Genomic DNA, 24,727 nt, shown 5'->3' with positions numbered 1-24,727 from the left:
GGTATCAGTAATAACTTTTATTATCAACAAATAATTTCTGTAATTAATAATTCCATAATAAAGCTATTTTTATGTTATTTTAGGGTTCAGATATTGCCAGAAGTTTTCACAGAAAAAATGTTGATCTTCAAAAATATTTAAATGATTCTTCAGAATTGAATAATGAAAACACTGAATGCAATATGACTATCTCAAAAAAAATTTCTAACATGGTGAGAAACTGTTTAATAATTTATTTAAATTTCATAATTTTTTGTTAATTCCATAATTTTTGTAAATTTCATAATTTTTTCTATTCTGCTAATTTTAACTTGTAAAAAATTCTTCATAAGATTTATAATGCCCTCTCACTTTTTTAAAAATACCAGTTTATTCTTTGTTGTTCAATAATAATGTTGCTCAAAAAATTTGATGCAAACCTGCTCAGTTATTTAAAGCAATTTTCCAGAACTAGTTAGAAAACTTGAATTTATGTAATTAATAATTTCTCATTTAAATTTTAGTTTTACTTATCATTTTATTACATTTTCAGGCTAATATTTTAATAGATGTAAGTAGTAATCATGCATTGTTGAACTCAAATGAAAACGATGCAAATCTGATTCTTTCAACTGACAAATTGGCTGACTTTCATATGTTATCATGGTTTGGAACAGAAGAAAAACATCCAGTTCAATCAGAATCTCTCTTAGAGGTATCTTCTCTCTATACATATATTTAAAATTGTATGCTGTTTTAAAAACTTCTCTGGTTAATTTTNCACAATTCATAATAAAGTTATAATTCACAATAATTTACAATTCTCAATCATATATATATATATATATATATTCGGTTAATGAGACTATTTCCATTCTGGAGCATTATCTGTTTCCATTATACTTTCACTTTGCTTACAAAAGAAGTACCATGAGATACAATTTTACATTCAAAATACATAGTTACTTATAATATACATGAATATACAATTTTACATAGTTAATGATCCATGGTAGCTCAGTGGTTACAGAATAGGATTCCTGTCCCGAGGGGTCGGAGTTCGATCACCGACTTGGATAACACCAACGAACTACATGTGATATACTTGCTCGTAAAACTGTGGGCTCAAGAGTCCTGTTATCGTTGAGCAGTACCATAAGAATGTGGATCTGAAAAAAATTTCCTTAGATCTATGTCTAAATTGAGGAAGTGACTTCATAAAGTTGTGATGGCATGTCTTCGGATCATCTTCAGAGATGTCGCCAGTAATGCATTGTGCCGCTATAGAGCAACATAAATAAAGTACCTACCTACTTTTTATCATTAATAGATATTAGCTTATAAAACTGAAAAATTATTCAAAAGTGTAATTTCTCAGCATATGTGTCAAACTAAGCTTGAATTAGACCTGTAAACATTTACAAAGGTAGAAATGAAATTCACACAAAGTATAAAATCATGCTTGTTAATGTAAGTAAATTGGCTTTCTGTGAATGTTGTTATAATTTGCAAATTTTATCTTGATCTTTTTTTATTTTATCTTTATGTTAGAATATGCAATTTTACATTTGCATATCATTCCTTTTTGTAAAAAGAAGAAAAAATGCATAATAAGTGTTCAATGTCAAAAAATTTTTTACTGCAATAAAAGAAAAAAATATGTGTGGTATTACAAAATAGTGAGCAGATTTTTATGCACCTTAATTCAAGGGTAATATCTACCCTAATCTCCCTCCATCTTTTGAAATTAATACTCCAAATATAAAATTTTACTTTTTGATTGATTAAGGTTTTGCTATTGTTTAAAATTTTCTTTATTGATATACTGTAAAATTTACATAACTGTATCTAGAACTGTTAAAAGTATGCAATTAAAAATTTGCATGTCGTTCCTTTTTTAAAAAGTTTTTAAATTTAAGTTAATGCAAATTGAGAAGCATGCGTTAATAATTCTAGTTATTACTTTGTCAAGAATTGTATGAATCACTTTTTTTTTTCCAATTTGAGGTCATGTTAATCCTTCTATTAACCAAAGAATTTTGCTTCAAATTCAAGCTTATTCCATTCCTATGATAAATTTTGCTAAAAATGCTTATTCAATACTATTTATTTTATTTTGCTTTTTGTTTGTATATATTTTTTTTTCTGTTGCTATTTTTGTAAACCCTTGCTTAGTTTTCTTTTTGTTTTGATTCCAGGCAAATTTCTCCCCACCTTTACCAATCATTTCTTATTTACCATACGTTGATTCTGAAAAAGATGTTTTTATGCAGAACATATCACGAATGATTGAAGAATTACAACTCATCTTGGAGTCTAAAGATTCAGAGCAAAGTGTTGCAATAGGAAGTCATTTTCTTCAGATTATTCATGTGTTACATCAATGGGTTGAACATTTAGAAGTTTGGATACTTAATATATCTGAATCGTCTAGTGAAGAATGTTCTATTGAATACAAGGTTTGTTTAGTTTGTTTCATACATTTGTTTCAACTTTATCAATTGTACAGAAAATTAATTTATTTAAAATTTTCACATTTGTGTGTTATTTAGAAAATTGAAAATGAGCTATTAGTTGTGCAACAACAGGTTTCAAATATTGAAGATTTCACAGTAATGATAACAGATGCCATTCCAATTACTGCACAACAACAAGTTTCAAAAAGTTTAGAAGATTTGAAACATAGAATTGACACCACAAGGAATTTAGCTTCAACGTGTTTCTCTCAAATGTCTCAATGGCAAAAAGAAGACAAAAATTTAAATGTAAGGGTATTTTTTAATTTATGCATTTCAATCCATCTCTAATCAAAGCTCTTTTGATATCATATATTTTATAGTTCGTTGTGATTTAACGTAAAACGTTTTTAAGATTACAACTGTTGTGTTTATTTTTTAGAAAATATTATTGATTTTTACAATTTTTATATAAAACTTCCTTACTTCTTTGTAAGCTGACGAATATTGGTTATTGTAATTTGAATTTTAACGAAAAATTCCCCTTTTAGGATATTAAGATCATATATTTAATACTAGAATATTGCTTATGTTTTTTTTTTCTTCTCTTTGAAAAATATTACTTTAAAAGTTTTGAATAGAACACCATATAAGTTTTTGGATTATAAAATTTATACCATTCTGCTGTATCGAATGATTTTATTCTGAGACTTTGTAAGGATAGGACAAGTAGGGTATTTGCCAAAGGCATTCCTGCACCAGTAATATATTCAAGGAAAAGTATTTTTAATAATTAGGAAAATTTTACTTTTTTTGAAATAAAATAAAAACTTTCTTTCTAACTTCATTTTATTTGATAACTTAAATATGACTTCTACAGCCCGTGGTCTACTTGTTTTTCAAAAAAATTTTATGGAAATCTGATTAATAGAATTAGAAAGTAAGATAAATTTAAAGCTTTTTTGATAATTAATTCAGTATGAAATTCCCCATTTCAGAAGATTTTGCACTTTATATCATTGACAAAAATTAGACACTAGTATAATTTTTGGAAGCAAAATTTAAAATAAATAACTAGTTTGTGCGAATTTTTTCTGATTTTTTAAAAACAAACTTATTTCCATAGTTTCAGATGAAAACTTAATGTGTGGTTCAACTCTCCTATCTTCTTAGAAACATAATATTCAAAATGCCTTTTAAAATGTTTTGTCTGTGCATCCTCTAAGCCTAATGATGGCTTTGTTTTTATTGTCTTACTCCAAATTTAATATGTTTTTAATAGTTTTATAAATATTGTTGGTACAGTTATAATACTGCAAAAAAAAAATTCGAAGTTAATTTGTTTTCTGTAATTTTTGATAATGGGAATATTTGTTGGTTACTTCACGATATTTGTGTGTAAATATCATATGGTATTAAAAATTTTTAATATTTGCATCTTTTTTAGGAACAGCATAAGTTAGTTAATGCCAAAATTGATTCTCTTTACAAGAACTTGAAAGAAAAAGTTAATGATTCTACTGTTTATAATATCCCACTGACAGAGGTAAAATATGTTTCTGTATGTAAAAAAAGATTTTTTATCTCATATTTTTGAATGATTTTTTAAAATTCATATTTTTAAAAATTTTGACTTTTAGTGTATATTTTATTATTTTCTTAATTTTCTTAATGTATAATTTATTATTGTTAATTAAGCTAATATGCAACCAAATATCTCACATGTAATAAGATGTACAGTTATGCAAATACTTTTATTTGTGTTATTATCTACTCTGTTACTCACTCCATTTTAAGACTTCTCATTATAGCATTAGATAGCATTTTGAAGTAGAAAAATATTAATATTTTAATTTTTCTTGAGAATTTATTCGACCTTTGTCCTCTTTTTTTATATTAACTAAATATTTCATTATGTAACATTTTTATAAAAAAAATTAACTTCTTTTGAAATGAAATAATTGTGAGATAGCAGCTTCTGCTGTGCCAGACCAACTATAATGCTCCAATCATTGTCAAAATAGTAAATTTTTAAGAAAACTTAATGGAATTCTTCCAAAAAATTACTTTATTTACATAAGTGAAAAATCATCAATTTTTAATAATGTTATCTTGTTAAAATGAAAGAGAAAAAAAAGCTTGTACAATAATTCAATTCTGAATCACTTCCAAACTAATTAAAATTGCTGCTTAAACCATCTGGAAAACACCACATGCTCAGTCATGTCACTGTCTTTAAAATATGAAATATTATATTATGTGTGGGGTTTGAGCTATAAACAAAATCAACTGACAATATCAGCCTATCTAAAGGTACCTCTAGATAGAATGGAGTTTACATGTCTTATATATTAGTGAATTGGAATTGAATAATTGTAGTGGTAGCTAGGCTACAGTACTCCTTCAGAATTTTATCTCAGATAGAATTCAAAGAATGGTTATCACTAGTTAATTCATTGCTGTTTTATGAGATGCTGGGAGAACTGTATTAAGATCACGGTTGTGTGCGTGGTCACTCCTATGTTGCTATTAGTTGCCGAGTGTGTATAGGCTCCTGTTGTGCGTGATCGAGACTGAGTAGCAACACCGCAAGGAGCACAATGTCACTGTCACAAATAGCAAGTCATGTGTTCATTGTGTTCCATCCTTCAAAGTAGGCATTTTCATATCACAGTGAGCATTTCTGTCGAGGCAGGCATGTTCAGATCACGTCCGAAAGTCACCAATGTGGGGGCCAGAATGCTGTTGATGTCAACCTTCATGTATCAAAAGGTACCCCTAGATAGAATTGAGTTAACATGTCTTGTATACTAGTGAATTGGAATTGAATACTTATAGTGATAACTATGCTACATTATGCATTTTTCTAAAAATATATTCATTATTTCTTACAAGTATGAAAAGTTTTTATCATATTTTTTCTATTTTTCAGCTATCTGAAATCAGAAAGGAGGTGTCTGAATGTTCCTCTTCTAGTGAACTACTCTGTTTAGATAAACAGAAATTGTTTTTGATTTGGCCAGGTTATAACTATGAGAATACAGAAGATTGGTTAAAACAGGCCAGGGACCTCAAAAGTATGGTGAGTAGAACTTGCATTGAAGTTTTTGTTCTTATCTGTTTTTATATAATTTTAAAGGGTAAGAACTCAAACCAAGCTTTATTTCAAAAAATTTTTTTTATTCACAACTGCCTTGTGACCAAAGAAGATATGTTGCAGTCCTGGCTTCTTCATAGTAGGAAAAGCTCTATTTAAAGGCGACTGAATCTCCGCTTAATGGTTAAATTTTTTAAAAGTGTAGATTTTTATTTCTTTGTGAAGAAACAAGTTTGGTTTTAAAGGGATTGAAAAAGACATGATTGATGTCCAGTTACACAATTTATTTAGTTGTGTTGAAGATACTTTAACAACAAATTAAAAAATTTAGATAAGATTTATAAAAACTTCAAAAATGAAAATGACTAAGTCACTACATCTACTGCAATTGACGTTTTAAGAAGATATATTATGTCATCCAATATGGAATATTTTTATAATAATACTCAAGATAAGTTTAATGTGCTCGAAATATGGTTAATATATTCTAAAAACTTGAAAAAAGTTATTAAAATGAAAACCATAATTGAAGCAATCAAAATTTTTGTTTTTAATAAAATTGATTTGTTTCTTCTACTGTTTATCTTTGTTTTTGTTATTCAATTTTTTCATGTATTAATATAATTTGTATAGTAATAAAGTGAAAAAGTTTTTAACACTTAAGTTTATTTTAAAATAAATTAATAACCTTAAGAATGAAAAATATGAAGGGAAAAGTTTTCATTATGTATAATTTTTCCCCACATTCTATTTAAGGACTTTTCTACTTATGGGCAATTTTTCATGGTCCCTTCAAAGTCATTAAAAGGAGAGCCAATCTGTAATTATGGAACAAATTAAATATTTGTGATATTATTGTGTATAAATTATTTACAAATGAATAGTTGTAAAAGACTGAAAGAAAAATATTAGAGCTTAGAGAATAAGCAAAACAAAAATGGTGGAAATGTTAACGAACCTTATTCCGCTGTTAGCTGTATTCCATGAAAGGGAATTTCGGACAGAAATACTAATATGGATAAAAGATAACATCTAATGTAGCAGATCATTAAAAAACCATCTTAACATGAAAAATGCACATGTAAACTACTTAACTGACTAACTACTTAAAAAGAAAATACAGGAAAAGAAAAGATTGAGTTGAGTGGAATGTAGTAGCACAGTATTTAACATAGTTAAAAAAAATTATTATGACTGAAATAATTTTTTAATACAAAAAAGCGGATTGAAAAAAGAAATTTTTGTATCCTCGTACGCACATGAAAGGATCAGAAATTATAAAGCTAGTGCTAGTAAAAAATAACTAAGATAAAAAAAAACATTTAAAACTTAGAAAGATGTTAAAATATTTTTAAAAATTTTTATTTCTTTTTTAGCATTGTATTTTATTTTTGTTAATAGACCTTAACTCTCATTTATTTGTTTACAAAAATTTGATATATAAAGAGTTATTAAATGAGATGAGCATGAAAAAAATATAAATTTTCTGAATTAATTGGGATGAGTGAATTTTCAGGAATTATTTTTTTTATTCATCATAACAAAGCAATTATTACATTTCTTTATTTTTACTCTTGTACCTATTTTTATTTAATTTTAGATTAATGCAACTTGCTTGGCAGTCACACAAGAACATGACCATCGCTCAGTTTACAAAAAAGTGTGTGATTGTCTACAAATCATTTTTGTCACTGTGAAGAGTTTCTGTGAGTTACCCTCTCCTATAGTCATTGAGTTTTTGGCTGACTTAAAGGAAAAATTGGACTATCTTCAGGTAAGTTTCTTTTTAAATATAATTTTAAAAAAACTGATGTAAATTTTGTTTTAATTAACCATTTAATATGTGGTGTGAAATTTATTTAATGATATTTATTTATTTTTGCAAACTTTTTTAGTCTGCAGTTTATTTTGATTCATTTCATATATATCTCGAAAACGGAACAAAATTAATTTTTTTACTGATATTTTGTATTTAAATATTATCTCTTATCATTTCTTCTTTTTTTCACTTCAGGAAATGCAACATGCTCTAATTGTTTTATCTCATATATTGAGGAATAAGTATTGTCTATCGAATGAGAAATTCCAAGATGAAACGAAGCAGGAATTCAAAGTTATGCAGTCTGAAGTTATGGATTCCATATCTAAAATCGAAAATAAGTTCAAAAAGTTGAACGAGTGCTTCCTTTCATTAAATGATCTTCTTGAGACTCTTGATAGAAACAAAAGGTGGATTATGGATAAAACCCATGCTTTTAAAGTTCAGCCTTGTCCAACTGAAGACATTCAACAATATACTTCCTTTATTAAAGTAAGTTTTTCTTCAATTAATTTGGGTTTACTTCAATTGGTTTTCTTCATTGTTTAATTGGGACATGTAGGTTTGAACCATTACATCCTCTTCCATTTATAAAAAAAAAAAAATATTGGCCAAGGCTGTAGTACTTTCTTTTCCAGAACCTATTAAACTATGTTGCATTCATTACGGAATACTATGCATATTAACAAAAAAAACTTGAAATTAAGTTCTAAATTTCTTTTATGAATTCTGTAGAAAAACAACAAAAGTTTATTTAATTTTTTTGATGAAAAGTGAATCTAAATTTATCAATAATTAGAAAATCAAGGTTTCGATGTCATTTTGTGTGAAAATTTTTATTTACCCTAATTTCACATTAATTTATTAAAAGTATTTTTTGTTTTCAGTTGAATAAATCTTGTTTTTCTCTTTTTTATGTGAAAAAGAGGATAATGAAAATTTTTATCTGCATGTAAAATGTTACCAAATGTACTAATATATTGTTTGTAGTTAAGGTTTTTTCATTTATTTATGATAAATTTTTTTTATACCAGTCTCTTAGGCATGATCTGAGGAATTTCACGCCACATATCTATGACATGCAGAAAGTGATGAAAACAGTGAAAGTGCATGTTGACTGTCACCAGGTTTCTGATTCTTATGCAGAATTTATTCAATCATTTTCAAGGTTGCAGGACAATGTTAATGTGAAAATGAACATTGCAAGCCCATTTACAAACCAATATCTACTTATTCACCGAGAAATAGAAGAACTACAAGTTTGGTATTCTGATGCAAGTTCACGGTTGCAGTTTGTTCAGCAAGAAATTAAAAACAGCCATGATATTGCTGCATTATTTGAAAACCTGCAACGCATTTCGGTAAGATTTCTTTGATGGAAGAAATTTTTCTTTGATTTTAATTTTTATTAATGCTTAAAAATATCAATTCTGATGCCTGTTAAAATGCTATGCAAATTATTTAGCATATTTAATTTAAGTGAAAGATCTACAGTTAATTTTCAAATCGACAATTGAATAAGATAGTTTCAGTACTTATATTACTTGTAGCTGAAATTAATATTGTTTTATTTTACTATTAAGTTGTGTAATAATACAAAATAATGTAAGTAAGAGCGATTCAGATCTTAATTGAGGACAAAAAATTTTATGTTTTAATTTTCAGCATTACATTGATCATAATCAAATGCACAAATTTATTTTTGAAAAAAATTAATTTGTTTTTTATATATATATATGTCTAGAAGTTTTAGAGGTTTCTCGTTATTGACCACTGCATAAACCCACCGTAATTCTGATAGCAATGTAGATCTGTACTGCGACCAAAATATTTGTCAAAGTAAGACTGGTCCAGAGAATCGTAATGTGTTATTTTTAATTTCTTCCAGTCCGAATGCAGTCAAATGTTCAGACTAGTTGAAAAGACAAAGATACCATACAGTTTAGATTGAGCTTAAATAGCACAGTGGTTTAGGCAATAGGCTGACATTTTAAAGAGTTGGGGCTCTGTAGCCAGCTGTTGCTTGAAGCCAAACCAACACAAGTGTGTACGAGCTTGTCTGGAAAATTAAAAATGACAAATATGTAACATTCACTCCCTTGGCCAACAACTGGCTGTTGGGGAAGAGCTTAACATATTTTGTCACTGTTTTAATTATCAACTAATTATGATATGGTAAAAAAAAAATTTTGTGCTGCTTCTGTAAAGACTTAGAGTGAACCAAAAGTAAAAAAAGAAAAAATGAAAAAAATAGCTAAGACATAAATAGAGAGTATCTTTTATAGTCATAATTGTCTTTTAATTTTGAAAATGTCAATAAGTGATTTTGTTTATCATTAAAATTTTAACTTTTATTTTCAAAAGAGATGTAAAAAAAAAATTGTTTTTTACATTATAAATCTTATGTCGTATTTGTTTTACTTTTAAAGTCTTTTCTAAACATAATATTATTTTCTGCTTTGCTTACACATTAATGTATATATTTTTTTTTTTGCAGAAAGTGCCTAAATTTTGCCCTGTTTATAAGATGGCTTATTTGTTTTACTTTCAAAGTCATTCTAAACAAAATGTATTATTTTCTGCTTTGCTTGCATATTTATGTATGGGATTTTACGGAAAATACCTAAATGTTGTCGTGATTATGATATTTCTTATTTATTTTGCTTTCAAAGTCTTACTTTTCTTAAAGAAAAAAAGAAACATTTTCTCCTTGCTTGCATATTTATGTATGTACTTTTGCAGAAAATACCTAATTTTGTCTGAATACAAGATGTTTTTTTACCTTACAACCTATTTCTTAAAGGGCAGATCATTTCATTTCTTAAAACTTCTATTTATTTGTAGGTCCTTGAGAGTGAGCTTGAGTGCAATGATGCTCTACCTTTAAGAATTAAAACTATGGTGGATGATGAAAATCTCTTAAATTTATTCTATTGCAATCAGAGTAGTCTAGAGGATGTTTTATCAAAGAGGAAACAAATGAGAAACTCATTAGATGATACAAAAGAGATAATTTCTAAACATCTGTTAAACTTTGAGGAAAAAGAAATTAAGGAACATATTTGTCTTTGGTTGGAAGATATTCACTTGTCATATAATGCATTGGATATGAATAACGTTGATTCTGAAGAATCATTAAAAGATTTAAAGAGATATACTTATGTAAGTATTTTAATTTCAATAGATAATTTCTTTAATTAATATTCAGTTCTCTGACATTTTAAGTTTATTTTTGTTTTATTTATAGATAAAGACGTGTGTGAAATGCTTAACATAATATACTCCAATTAATCAAATTATAGATGCTTGATATATTCAATAAAATTAATGTTTGTTTTAAAGCTCTCATTTGGCGTTTTAACCTAGGCTTCTTTTTTTTTCATTCACTTGGGTTGATATAAAAGCTAAGTTGGCAAAAATCATGATTTTTTTAATAAAAAAATTGATCTATTTAATTTAAATAACTTTTATTAAATATAAATCAGTTTTTTTTTTTAAATTTACTATCCAAAGCATTTGATAAGATTTATTAACAATACTGAGTATTATTTAAAAATCTTAGCTAAAATAGTTAACTTTTCTTACTTAAATGGTTAAAATTATTATTAAAAACTAATCATTGAATAAATAAAATCATAGCTATGTTATTCAAGTTCAACTTGCTAATAAATGTAACAGATTAGAAGACTATTCATCAATTGGATATCTAATAGAGAGTAAATTAGTTTAGCACAAAAAATATGACTGAAAAAAATGTATTTTATGTTACTCTGGTTGATATAAACAAATTACACTTTTAATATGTTTTAAAAGCACTGAATTTAAAAAGAGGCATGAAACTGAATGAGTATACTCTTAAATGTTTTCTGTGCAAATAATTTTACTTACATTTAATGAAAAATTATAATTTAAAAGTTTCATGACTCTCTGATACTTATTAGTGTTTAGTCTCCTTTTTTATTTTTCATCTATTTTGAAATACAATAATTTACATGCATATCTCTTCTATTATTTCTTAGTAAGAAATCCTTATTATGATGTAAGACTTACAAATCATACCCTATGTAATGTATGTTTTAATTAAATTAAAATATATTTACTTAAATTTAAAATTTAATAAATCAGTTTATTTAAATAATTGGGGTTTTTTTTTAAAAAAAAGATATTTATTTAACTCAATGTTTTTTTAATCAATAAAAAAGATATGCATGTAAATAAAATATAATAATCTACATATATATACTTTTCATTATTTCTTAGTCAAAAACCTTCAATATCAATCTGTGTCAAACCTTCAATTCAATACCAATATCAGACTTTATAAAAATCATATTCTAAAGAATGTATTTATGAGCTATTTTGTACCAAAAATTTTATACTTTAAAATTTAATACAAAAATAATCAGCTAGTTATAATTGATAGCTTTTTATAAAAAAAATAATAAAGAAACGGGAAAAAACTTTTGTTGATTTAAATCACTGGTTTTATTTTTAAAAAAATATCAGGTGATTTAAATTGTTATTTTAATTATGATTTAAATCATGCCAAATCTGTATAAAAGTAGGTGATTATTTTTTCCTGACTGATAATAAAAGATATTATTAAATAATCATTATTGTATAACTTCTGAAACCTATCTAATTCATAATTTAAATTGAAATTTATATAATTTAAATTGAATTTTATTGAAATTTATTTTAAAGTTCTGTTAAGTGCTTTCACACTTATAATTTCATTTATTATTATTATTTTGACTGTAGGTAACTTAAATGGGTGTATAGAGAAAAAATTATTTTTTCTTGAGAAACTGAAAGACTTGAATTTCAAGCCCAAGATTATAGCAGCTCAAAAATAGTTGATAAATTAAGCTTGAATTTCTAAAGTATGAAAAAATTTTGTGCATTTTACATGCAAAAAAGGTTTTTTAATAATTATTTTTTTAAACAATAGATTTTTTGTTATGTACCATTTCTTTATTCTGCACTAAAACGTGTACTTATTTTTTAAATAGATAAAACCTAGTTAGCATTTTAAATGTCTTTGACTGATATCCTTTTCATATTAAGTCCCTAAATCCTTGTTTCATGTCTAAAATTTTAAAGTGGTAAGTAAAAAAGAATAAATAAATAAATATAAATTATAATGAGACTTAATACATTAAAATAAACAAGACTGTGTGTGCTACCTCTGACAACAATAAGCTCTTTATTATTAATTGTAAGGATTTAAAAACTGTTGTGTTTTCAATAAACTTTACTTTTGTGTTTATGTTACTTTTGTTTTTGATTTCCTTTGCTTTAAAATATTTTCTTTCTTTTTTTTCCTAGAAATATTTTAAAGAAATGAGTCTTGTCTGTAAACTTCTGAGCTACCATAAGATTGTGGAAGGTATTGATGAATCACAGTTTGATGTTCATCTTACTGAAAAGAAAAGTGAAAATTTGAATGAAGATTCAATAAATATGTTAAAGTTGAAAATAGCGAGTGAAGTAAATAAAATTGATGATTTAATGAACCAATTCGATAATTATAAAATTCAATCTTCTGCACTCTTATTGAAACTGGACAGCATTTTTTCATCACTTGAAAAGATTAATCCTTTGGTACAACAATCAAACTACTCTGATGTCATTTCAATGAAAGAAGAAGTGCGGGTAAATATTGTTTCTTAAAATAAATTTATAATATTATCTTCATTAAGTTTTCATCTGAGGCCCCGCTAACAATATGTTTTTCAGGGTGGCCACTGAAGAGGGAAAAATCAGGGAATTAAATAAAATGAATGAATTTGAATTGGTGGTACCCAATAGTCCTATATTTTTTCTAAAATAATTGGTCTTGTAACAGTTTTATTATTTTTTTTCAACTTTTTTTTTTCAATTTCAACTTTTATAAAAGATATACTTACTCTAGCAAAGATAAGTGTTTTATAATATATTTTATGTAGCAGTAATATACACCAGTAACAAAAATTTAGGAAATTTCATGAAATCAATCTGGAAAAATTTAGGATTTTTTCTGAGTGTTTATGGCCACCCTATTTTTAAAAATAAAATGTACTAATAATTACTGATGTTATATAAAGAAAAAAAACTAATAATTAAGTTCATTAGGTTTTTTAAGTAATTTGGTATGATGATTTATAAGTTGATAGTTAGACATTATTTTATGATTTTTTTTAATCTAATTTTATTTGCCATGCATCTTAGTTTAAATTTATGGAGATAAAATACTTTCTTCATGAAAATAATTTTTTTTAGTGTTTTCTACCTTTTGATGCTATCACTGATAAGCAGATTCATAACTATATTTATCCATTATATACTTTTTTTCTTACCTGAGGACTAAAGTCTAATTTTCTATGTGAGAAACCATGTTTTTCAGGGTGGCCACTGAAGAGGAAAAAATCAGGAAATTAAATAAAATGAATGAATTTGAATTGGTGGTACCCAATAGTCCTATATTTTTTCTAAAATAAATTATCTTGTAACAGTTTTATTATTATTTTTTTTTTAAATTCAACTTTTATATAAGATATACTTACTATAGCAAAGATAAGTGTTTTTATAATATATTTTATGTAGCAGTAATATACACCAGTTACAAAAATTTAGGAAATTTATTGAAATCAATCTGGAAAAATTTAGAATTTTTTTCTGAGTGTTTATAGCCACCCTGTTTTTATATTTGTTGCAGTTATCCCCTCCCAAATTGAGATTAATTTTCTCTCTCCCCTCCCCCTATGTTTGTGTAATTTCTTTTTCTGATACAATTAATTAACAAGCTTTATCTTTATTTCTGATGAAATGTGGGTGAGCACAATTTTAATTAACTTAAAATAAAATTACAGGCAAAAATAATGAATTTTTTCGTAATAAAATTATTTTTTTTACATAAACATTGACTATTATTTATTCATTTTTGCAGATAAGAAATTAAAGTTCTGTTTGCTTTTTGTTTTCTCTGAATTTTCATTTTATTTGCTTGCTCAAATGCCTGAGGCAGACATCATATACTGCTTTTAGATTCTTCCCGTCTGCCATGTAATGTTATACCCCATTAAAAAACCTGCAAAACAAATAAAATGTAACGATTCCTACATTCTAAGCAACCTGAAATCCATTTATCCTTATCTCCCTATCCTTTCTCCCTGCTAGCACCAGATTTTCTAACATCCATCATATAAAAGGGGAACAATTATAACCAATTTGTGTTTGCAAACCCTAATTGGTGTTGTGAAAAGTTCCTTACATCTGACTTAATATAAGTTATCCATCTTAATAATTTTATCTGTTAGCCTTGTTTGCAAATCATAATATCCTTGAATTTTTACTTCAAATCTGTTTATTGGTTGAACTGTAAATAATTTTAACCAAAAACTTTTGTCAGGTTTTGTTTTAAAAAAATTATGCAATGATTTTAATTCCTTGTTGAACTAGATAAAAAAAAAGTGTCTTTATACTGCTCTTTCTCTATTGGGAAAGACTAACACATCTTTAGCGACTTAATCAATTTGGAATTAAAACTTAGCAAATTCTCAAGTTGTTGCTTGATTAAAGTAAACTAAGACTATTCTAAATATTTTAAACCAAATAGCAACAACCATTATGACATTTTTTTTAAAAATTATTTTATTACATTGAAAATAATGAAACGATCTTTCTATTTTATTAAACAATTAAAGTTACTTTGAAGATAGAAATTTACTTCCGCAATGTATAACAATTTGTGAAGCTGTAGTAATGTTTTTTTAAAAATTTATATTATTTGTTACTACATTGTAGATTAAATGATGCTTTTGATACTAGGAACTCATATATTTGTATTGCTGATTAAAGAATATTTTTTTACGTGTACAATCATTAAAAAATGGAAGTCTAAATATTTCATAAAAATGTTACTCAAACAAGTTAAATTATCTGAAAAGTTTTATTTTATTTTAAATTATTTTTTTAAAACATATTTCTCAATCTTGTGGTGGCACTTCCTGGATCTGTTGTATGTTATTTACTTGCTCTCTGTTGCACATGACCACTAAATAGTGGACGTGTGCATGACCAGAAATGCATTGTGTGAAGTTGTTTTTCTTCTTTCATTTTTGAAAATAATTCTCTCATCCGTTTGTACATCAGGATATTTTGTTAAGATACTGTTTTTAATGAATCTTATACAATAGTTGTTGAATAAAGCTTCATTAGGTTTTGCTTAAGGATGTAGTCCTTTCTATTACGATAGTGCTATGCAATGATACCTAGCCTATTAACTAATGAAACTTTTTACAGTTCATTCAAAAGCCGTATTTTTTTCATGCTATGTTACTGAGATCATAACAAATTTTGTTAAGTTGCCACTAAAGCCGAAAGTGCTTTAAATTGCAATCTGTATCACAGGAGAATCAAACCCCCGACTGAACAATTTATGTTTAATACAAAACTACTTATGTGTAACTCATTACGAGAACAATTTTGGAACAAGTCTCATTGAAAACTTTGGATAAACAAATTATTTTCATCAGATAAACAATTTTGCATAATTTGTTGTTTAACTAATTAAGGCTTCTTTTTTACAGTTTTAATTTTCAAAATAATATTATTCCTTATTTAAATGGATCTAATTTTTGTTTATTTTTATAAATAATTTATTTTCATAATCCATTGTGCTCCAAGTTCCCATGAAAAATCAATACCTCTGGGGGTACTGAATTGGAGATTGATCGTTCCCTGGTTCAGGTCAAAATTACAATCTGAGGATGAATACGTGGATGTATGAGTGGGTCCATCTCTAAACCGGGCTGTGACGTGTGTGTGGCAGAAGTCTTATCCTTGGCCCTAAATGGCGCCAAAAAGAAATAAATGCACCCTCTGTCTTAAATTTGGTTTTTTGACCAAGCAGCCTTGCTGGTATTGACAAGTGACATTCTTTTTCTTCTCATTGGCACGACAGCCCAGGATGGGCCTTGGCCTTCTCAACAAGCCTATGCCAAGACATTCTTCCCTTAGCCAAAGTTCTCCTGTTTATTATCTTTAAAACTTGTAGGTCCTTTTCCAGGCAGTCTAAAAATCTTAGCTTTGGTCATCCTCTTTTTCTTGTACCTGTTGGCCTGGCACTGAAAACTTTTTTGGTTGTCCTGCCATCCTCCATTCTTATAATGTGGCCTGCCCATTTAATCCTTTGAATTTTGGTAAATTTAACAAGTGACATTAGAAACAACAACAAAATCATATAATTTGTTTGTTCAAACTAAGGTAAACAACGTTAAAGAGCACTTTTTTTGTGCTCTTTAACGTTGTTTACCTTAGTTTGTATTTTAGCACAAAGATCGCCCACTTGTGTATTTAATTTGTTAGTTGTTTGTTTAAATTCTGCAATACCCTCAAAAGCTCAATATTTTACCACAATTTTTATTTTTATTTTAAACATAAAATGAAAATCGTTTGAAAATTCTACCTCTATTTTGCAAATATATTTCATTCTATGAATGCTTGAAAAACATAATAATAGTTTATGTTTTATTTTTTTCAGGCATATCAAATTTTTATGAAGGAAAATCACTTGCTTGAAACTGTTAGACAAAGTGGGGAAGAAATGCTTAAATCTGCAAATTGTGATTTTGTGAAAATATTCATAGATTCAACCGAAAATAGAATAACTGAAAAAATTTCTCAGATTAACATCCTCCTTAAAAGCACTGAAAAAAGTCTAAAAGATTGTTCAAAACAGTGGGATAAGTTTGAGAATGCCCTTAAAGACTGTTATAAATTTATATCAGAACATAATTGGCTTCTGAGTGTTCATAACAAGTCATTCATCAATAAGGAACATGTTTCAGACAGTGTAAAGATAATCCAGGTAAAGTGTTAATATATTTATTATTGCTGACATTATTAACCATGTTTTAATTTCCATAAATTTTATAACTTAATTTACTTTTCATAAAGCTTTAAGAAATATTTTGCTTTTCATAAAGCTTTAACAAATATTTTGCTGTTTAAAGAATTGATTGATGTGTATTCCTAGAGCCTGGATTTTGATGATCTAAAAAATCCCTAAAAATGCCTTTAAAAGATAAAAAAAAACCTTTTAATTAAGCTGGAATTTTATTCTGAAACATTATCTCTTTACTAAATTGACACATAATACAAGTAAGTAATTAATATGCATAAACCGGGCAAGCGCTAAGGATTTCAAATTATTAGTCAGTAAGTTAGCCAGCTATCAAAAAAGTATTCGCCAATTTTCGAAATTCTTCACCAAATGCAAATCTTAGCAATTTTTTATAAATATTTTTCTTTCCAGTAGAAAGAATCATTCGCCAATACTTCTGCCAAAACACAATTTTATTCGCCAAATTTACAATTTTAGTAGTGAATGCTTAGTGCGGGCCTTGCATATATAACAATCAAAATGCAATTTTTATTAAAATTAGAAATATTAAATGTGGTATTATAAGAAAATAAGTAGTTGCAATATAATATACAGAAATATTAAAAAAATTTCATAATAAATGACTGAATAACAATAAATGCTAAAAAATTGTCCTACACTATAAAAAAAGGGCCATAAAACGTAAAATAAATGGCATAAAATAAAAATGTCTTTAAAAAATAGTCTAAAAATAAATGTCATAAGTATCTAGGTTTTAGTCTTTACCTACTCATCATTATTAATTTTTTTAATTAATATTTTTTAGAATTTATTTGTATTAGTTTTTAAGTTATTTTTATTGAAACCTAACAAAGCAATTCTAAAGTAATTGAACATTAAATTAAAAGGTGATTCTGCACTAAAAATTAAAATTAGTTTACTCTAAAGTTTTGTTTAATTTCATCTAGCAATTCAAATTGTATAAAAGAATCTAACACTAGATAACTGAACTGATCAATAATACATCTATATTTTCTTGCAACTGCTGATTTATATCACTACTCTTTTTCATTTAAGCTAATTTTCATGTTACATAATGTATAAATGTATCTCGTGTATTGCAGGAACTAACAATGTCATATTTTCAATTTGTTAGAAATGAATTTCTTAAATTTTTTGATGGTTTTTTTGGTTCAATAATTTTCCGTTCATTTTTCCAAAATTTTTTTTTATTCCCAATAGTATGTTAGAATCTTTTTTTTTTGTTGATAGTATTGAAATAATATGTGTCAATATTATTGCACTGAATATTGAAATTGGATCTTCTTGCAACAAATACAGTTTTTAAATTTTAAAGGCTTTCTTTCAGAAACTTTTGCAAAAATATTCGACTTATCTTTTTTCAATCAGTCTCGTGCCTTTATAAAAAGTTTATTTAAGATTTATTATCTCTCAAGTTAAATAAATGTTGAATATGTATGCTGTAAACAGAAAAGAGAGCTTATACATTAATGTTCGTAGAATAAATAATACAGATAGAATAATAAGAGCTACAGTTGTTTTAATGTAATATATGAAAGAATATAAAACTTTAGTTCCATAAATTTATTTCAAACTAATGCCCAACTTCTTCCTCAATGGGATACCTTCAAGTGATGTAATTTGAGTATCTCGATCCTGATTGGTTGTTAAAACATGGCATTTGTTTACGTTAGCAACTGTTCTTTCCATTCAACTTTGAGTAATTCTGACTTATTCGTCCCATCTTGTATTTTTATGAAATATTAATATTTATGTTATATTATTCTCTTATTAATCCAATTTTTAGCTCTGTAGGTGTATTTTAATTATTTCCTTCTTTTAAATTATGAACAAGAAATAAAATTGCTTTATAAATAGTTAACATTTTTAATACTGTTTAATGTTACAGCTGATTATCTTTTTAGCTCTTTCACTGTATTTAATTGTGAATAAGAAATAAAAACAAATTTAGTTTAAATTAATTTATTTCTGTTCATAGTAAATTTAGCTAAAATAAATTTAGCTTTGTTTATGCTTTGTGAATTCATTTATACAGTATTAACAGATAAAATAGTATTAACTTCTTTATAGCTTAGTATCTGTTTGTTTTTTCTCTATGCTACATTGTGACTATAAAATAGATTTATTGAAATGTGTTGTGTGTTATTTTAATATTGCTGTTTAATTGATTAACAAATCATAAATTGTTGTATTTTTTACAGCTTAGTAAATTAAATGTCTATTTACAGGCTTTGATTGAAAACCTAGACATGAAAAGGGATCTTCTTAAAAATTTAATCAACAGCAGTGATGCATTGGAAGAAAACAGGACTGGAAATATAAAGGTTGAGATAAGGAATCGAAAAGACGATTTGATACAAATGTGAGAAATATTTGTTATTAAGCTTTGATTACTTATGTATTTTGATAAATCTATATAATCTATATTAGATAACTAGAAAAATACTGTAAATTACACTTTCAATATATTCTGTCTCAAAAATATCATTTAAATAATGCTGAGGTCAATGTTTGCTCATTGATGTTAACTGATGAATTAATTTAATTATTGTATATGTTACCATGAATGACCAAAATCAAAAGAATGTCAACTTTCACCAGTGAATGTCAAAAATCACAGTCGCTTTGGTGAATTACCGAAATATTTGTTATATTCAATTTGATATTAATTTATTTGTTAATATTATTATATTTATTCAATATTTTAATATCAGCTGAGGATAGATTAGGTGAAACATTAGTGTTCGGAGTACCGGTTAAATGCATACTGGGTAACTGGTAGTATACATTAAATGCGTACATTGATGTAGGGNAGTTTTCGGAACTTCAGTATTCAAAAAAGTATACAAAAGCTAGACGTTAAGAATGTATCCAATGAGCGAGCAAAGTGAGCATTGGATTGCGAAGCAATCCGAAATGAACTGTGAAAGCAGTTCCGGGGGTTGGTGAGCGCCAGCGAGCAGGGGGCGAAGCCTCCTAGTTATCTATAATGTTTCAGAATAAAATTGTACTAACTCTCAATTGTACTAACTGTCAATTTAGTATTGTCTCTTTACTAAATTGACACATAATACAAGTAAATAATTAATATGCATAAACCAGGCAAGCGCTAAGGATTTCAGATTATTAGTCAGTAAGTTAGCCAGCTATCAAATAAGTATTCGCGAATTTTCGAAAGTCATCACCAAATGCAAATCTTAACAATTTTTTATAAATATTTTTCTTTCCAGTAGAAAGAATCATTTGCCATACTTCCGCCAAAACACAATTTTATTCACCAAATTTACAATTTTATCACATTTGGAGAGGTAGTGACTGCTTAGTGCGGGCCTTGCGTGTATAACAATCAAAATGCAATTTTTATTAAAATTAGAAATATTAAATGTGGTATTATAAGAAAATAAATAGTTGCAATATAATATGCAGAAATATTAGAAAAATTTCATAATAAGTTACTCAATAACAATAAATGCTAAAAAAAAAGTTTAAAAAAATTTCCTACACTTTAAAAAAAGGGGCCATAAAATGTAAAATAAATGCCATAAAACAAAAATAAAAATGTCTTTAAAAAAATAGTCTAAAAATAAATGTCATAAATATCTAGGTTTTAGTCTTTACCTACTCATCATTATTAATTTTTTAAATTAATGTTTTTTAGAATTTATTTGTATTAGATTTTAAGTTATTTTTATTGAAACCCAACAAAGCAATACTAAAGTAATTGAACATTAAATTAAAAGATGATTCTGCTCTAAAAATTAAAATTTGTTTACTCTAAAGTTTTGTTTAATTTCATCTAGCAATTGTGACTATAAAATAGATTTACAGAAATGTGGTGTGTGTTATTTTAATATTGCTGTTTAATTGGTCATAAATTGTTGTATTTTTATACAGCTTAGTAAATTAAATGTCTATTTACAGGCTTTAATTGAAAACCTAGACTTGAAAAGGGATCTTCTTAAAAATGTAATCAATAGCAGTGATGCATTGGAAGAAAACAGGACTGGAAATATAAAGGTTGAGATAAGGAATCGAAAAGACAGTTTGATACAAATGTGAGAAATATTTGTTGTTAAGCTTTGATTATTTGTGTATTTTGATAAATCTATATAATCTATATTAGATAATTAGAAAAATACTGTAAATTACACTTTCAATATAATCTGTCTCAAAAATATCATTTAAATAATGCTGAGGTCAGTGTTTGCTCATTGATGTTAACTGATGAATTAATTTAATTATTGTATATGTTACCGTGAATGACCAAAATCAAAAGAACGTCAACCTTCACCAGTAAATATCAAAAATCACAATCTTGAATATCCAATATATTTGTTATATTCGATTTGATATTAATTTATTTGTTAATGTTATTATATTTATTCGATATTTTAATATCAGCTGAGGATAGATTAGGAGAAGTATCAGTGTCCGGAGTACTGGTTAAATGCATACTGGGCAGTGACACTTGACTTCCAAAAAAGCATTGATGTAGAGCATACTGGGCAGTAGTACTGAACCTTAGAAAAACATTGATGTAAGGCATACCTGGCAAATGTATACCAGGCAAAGCAGCTATGTCATTGTCAACATTCATCAGTGGAAGTCAACAACCACCAATTTCGGTCATTCACAGTGACATATACATGTGATTACCTTACAAAATGTAAAGTATATTTGTCTATGCACAAGAACTGATCAATGTTAATTATCCATTCCTAAGTCTTTTTTCTGAGACAACTGAGGTTCACCATATTATTTATTGAATATGAATAAATAGTTAACTAGTATAACACCTTATTTTCTCTGCAGAAAAAAAACAATATATTTGTTTTGATGTAATGCTGAAGATACATTAATTTGCTATAATGCAGAGGGGAAAAAACTGCTTACAAAACCTTTTTTTTTTCTTCATAATTTTTTGAAATATCAAGGTTCTGGAAATAAAAGTTTGATATAGCTTTGAGAAATATATATAAGTTATGTGTCAAGAGTTGAGGGAAAAAAATTTGTGAGGTCATCGTTTTTATGTTTAAAGTTGTATTGTATAATTAAGCTGTAATGATTATCGTAAAAGACTACTGATTTTTGATGGTTGAATTTATTAAATTCTTACCTTATGATAAAGTTTATCTCTTTTTAATGTAATGCATTTTATTTTAGTTGGAATAAACACTCTGATGAATTATCTACTAATTTCAAAATATTATCCGCTTTAAATGTGCTGTGGAATGAATTTGAAAGGGAAATTTGTTCCTTGGATGCTTGGATTTTAGAAACTCAAAATAAAGCTATTTCCATTCAAACTAATAGACCATGTATGCTTCTTGAGTTGAAAGTAAGTTACTTTTACTTCATATTGTATAGAATTGTTGCATAAATTGTCATTGAATTGGAAAACATGGAATTCTTAACGAATTTTATTTCAACTCTTAAAGTCAAATAAGATGGCTTTTTTAAATAAATAAATCTTGAAAATGACCTATCGTCAGTAACAATTATGAATTCAAGTTAAGTATATAAATCTCACATTTTTAGTTCAATTTTCATGCAATATCTTCAGTGATGTTTTAATATTTCCCAAAATATAATATTTGAAATATCAAATTGTGATTTTAGGAGAAAAATTTGCTTTATTAAGATAAAATATGTTCTAGAATTTTATTGATTTTTTTTTTAGAGTACCAGAAAAGAAAGATTTTATTTCTAAAATTAAGTGAGAACCTTGTATTAAGAAGAGTGAAGTGTATTTTTTTCAATGAGGATGATACACGAGAGCACAGAACCATTGTTACAATCAATTTGTTATTACAAGAAGGAATGCAAATCAAAACTTGTTTATAGTCAGCTGTAAATACAAGTTTATGTTGCATCCCTTCACATAGTATATCTCTTCATATTCAAAAGATAAATTTATTGATTTGTGTGGAGACTATCAAGGTTTGTCCATTAAAGTTAGCATTTCACTCTTAGTTGAATAAATAAAAAAAAAATTATTCATTTGAAGACTATAAGACTCTAAATTTTGAATGCTTGAGAACATTTCAAATTTAAGTGAATAATTATTATTTTTATTTTTGGTTTACCCCTAGACCTCTGTACTTTATTAGCAATCTGGTTGCATCCAGGGGTTTTGATCGTAATCCTGCACTAAAGTTTGAACTAAGTCAAAGATCATTCTTAAGTCAATAAAATTTTTATTGCTCATTACAAAATTTCCTAATTCTACAAAATGTTGATCTTTTCCTAATTCTACAAAATGTTGATCTTTTCCTAATTCTACAAAATATTGCTCTTTTCCTAATTTTAGCTTTAAAACATTGCAAAAAATTACAAATTTCATTTTTGAGTTTTTTATTCTTCATATATCCTTAAATCCCTTTTGTAAGTGTAATCAGCTCAATTCAGCGAAATTGAAATATTCGATTTTGTACTAGGGCTAGTATTCGAGGTATTTCGAAATTCTTGAATGTTATATTTTTATTATTTTAATTTCTTGTTCAAGCCGTAAATCATTTTATTTTTCTTGCAGAACTTAAGCAAGGAAATGCAAGCTAACATTGAAAAATGGCAGTCAATTCAGAAAGTTGGTGGTGAACTCGCACAAAGTTTTGAGCTGCTAATTGATGATGGTGCTCAGATCAAAAGAAGAATCTTATTTACAGATTCTCAAATGAAAAGTTTAGAAAGGAATCTTAATTTGTTAAGTGAATCTATGCTGCCTTTGTGTGAAGATCATAAAGAAAGGGAACAAACCATTAGAGATGTGGAAAACTTTTTTGATAATACTCAGCAGGTATTTAATAACATCTTTTGCTATGACTTCCAATTTATGATCATAATATGGTAATATAGTGTAACTATGGTAATTACTTGAATTTAAAGGTTGGGATAGCCTGGTCGGTAGGGTGTTGGGCCCATATCCAAGAGATCGTGGATTCGATCCCCACCGGCGGAAGACTCCCCGTGTAGAAAACGGTACATGTTAAATCTGTCAGGTCACAAAGTCTTCCATGTTCCTATAGCAAATTATACCTCTGGGGGTGCTCAATTGGAGATTGATCGTTTTCTGGTTCAGGTCAAAATTACGATCTGTTTATGAATTAATGTGTTTGTCCTGTAAGGTGGTTGTGTGTGGCTGAAGTCGTATTTTGAAGTCTTTGCCATAGATGGCGCCACAAGAAACTAGAAACGCACTCTCTATCTTAAAATTCGTTTGGTTTCACCAAGCAGGCTTGCTGATATTGGCAAGGGGTATTAGAAACAACAACACTTGAATTTTTATTTTTTTATATCAAATGTATTTACTTAAATTATACATCAGAAATATTTAACCGTTTAACTAGTCATGCTAAGGACTGTAAACAATGGGTTAAATTACTAACATAATGTGTCAATATTGCATAGTTTATATATTACAAAGACTCAATGCATTAAGGGCTCAACTTTTCATGTTAATGACCTTGAAA

The 24,727-nt window shown here is 26.8% G+C and overlaps 1 protein-coding gene across 1 annotated transcript in view; it reads left to right on the top strand.

The window, feature by feature from the left end:
• Positions 1–24,727, top strand: part of LOC107446265 (Muscle-specific protein 300 kDa) — a 306,020-nt gene that overhangs the window by 249,727 nt on the left and 31,566 nt on the right. Inside the window, exons 92-106 of the mRNA XM_071184003.1 lie at positions 84–212; positions 533–694; positions 2,178–2,438; positions 2,532–2,744; positions 3,883–3,981; positions 5,368–5,517; positions 7,133–7,306; positions 7,547–7,843; positions 8,386–8,712; positions 10,196–10,513; positions 12,680–13,006; positions 16,875–17,201; positions 21,180–21,313; positions 22,422–22,596; positions 23,791–24,054. Of these exons, the coding sequence (XP_071040104.1) occupies positions 84–212; positions 533–694; positions 2,178–2,438; positions 2,532–2,744; positions 3,883–3,981; positions 5,368–5,517; positions 7,133–7,306; positions 7,547–7,843; positions 8,386–8,712; positions 10,196–10,513; positions 12,680–13,006; positions 16,875–17,201; positions 21,180–21,313; positions 22,422–22,596; positions 23,791–24,054 (3,357 nt within the window). The remainder of the gene's footprint in view (positions 1–83; positions 213–532; positions 695–2,177; positions 2,439–2,531; positions 2,745–3,882; positions 3,982–5,367; positions 5,518–7,132; positions 7,307–7,546; positions 7,844–8,385; positions 8,713–10,195; positions 10,514–12,679; positions 13,007–16,874; positions 17,202–21,179; positions 21,314–22,421; positions 22,597–23,790; positions 24,055–24,727) is intronic.

The sequence above is a fragment of the Parasteatoda tepidariorum genome, chromosome 8 (assembly GCF_043381705.1).
Source record: "Parasteatoda tepidariorum isolate YZ-2023 chromosome 8, CAS_Ptep_4.0, whole genome shotgun sequence".
Lineage (NCBI taxonomy): Eukaryota > Metazoa > Arthropoda > Arachnida > Araneae > Theridiidae > Parasteatoda > Parasteatoda tepidariorum.
Note: the sequence above shows the minus strand (reverse complement) of the source record. Positions and strands in the feature narration are given on the sequence as shown.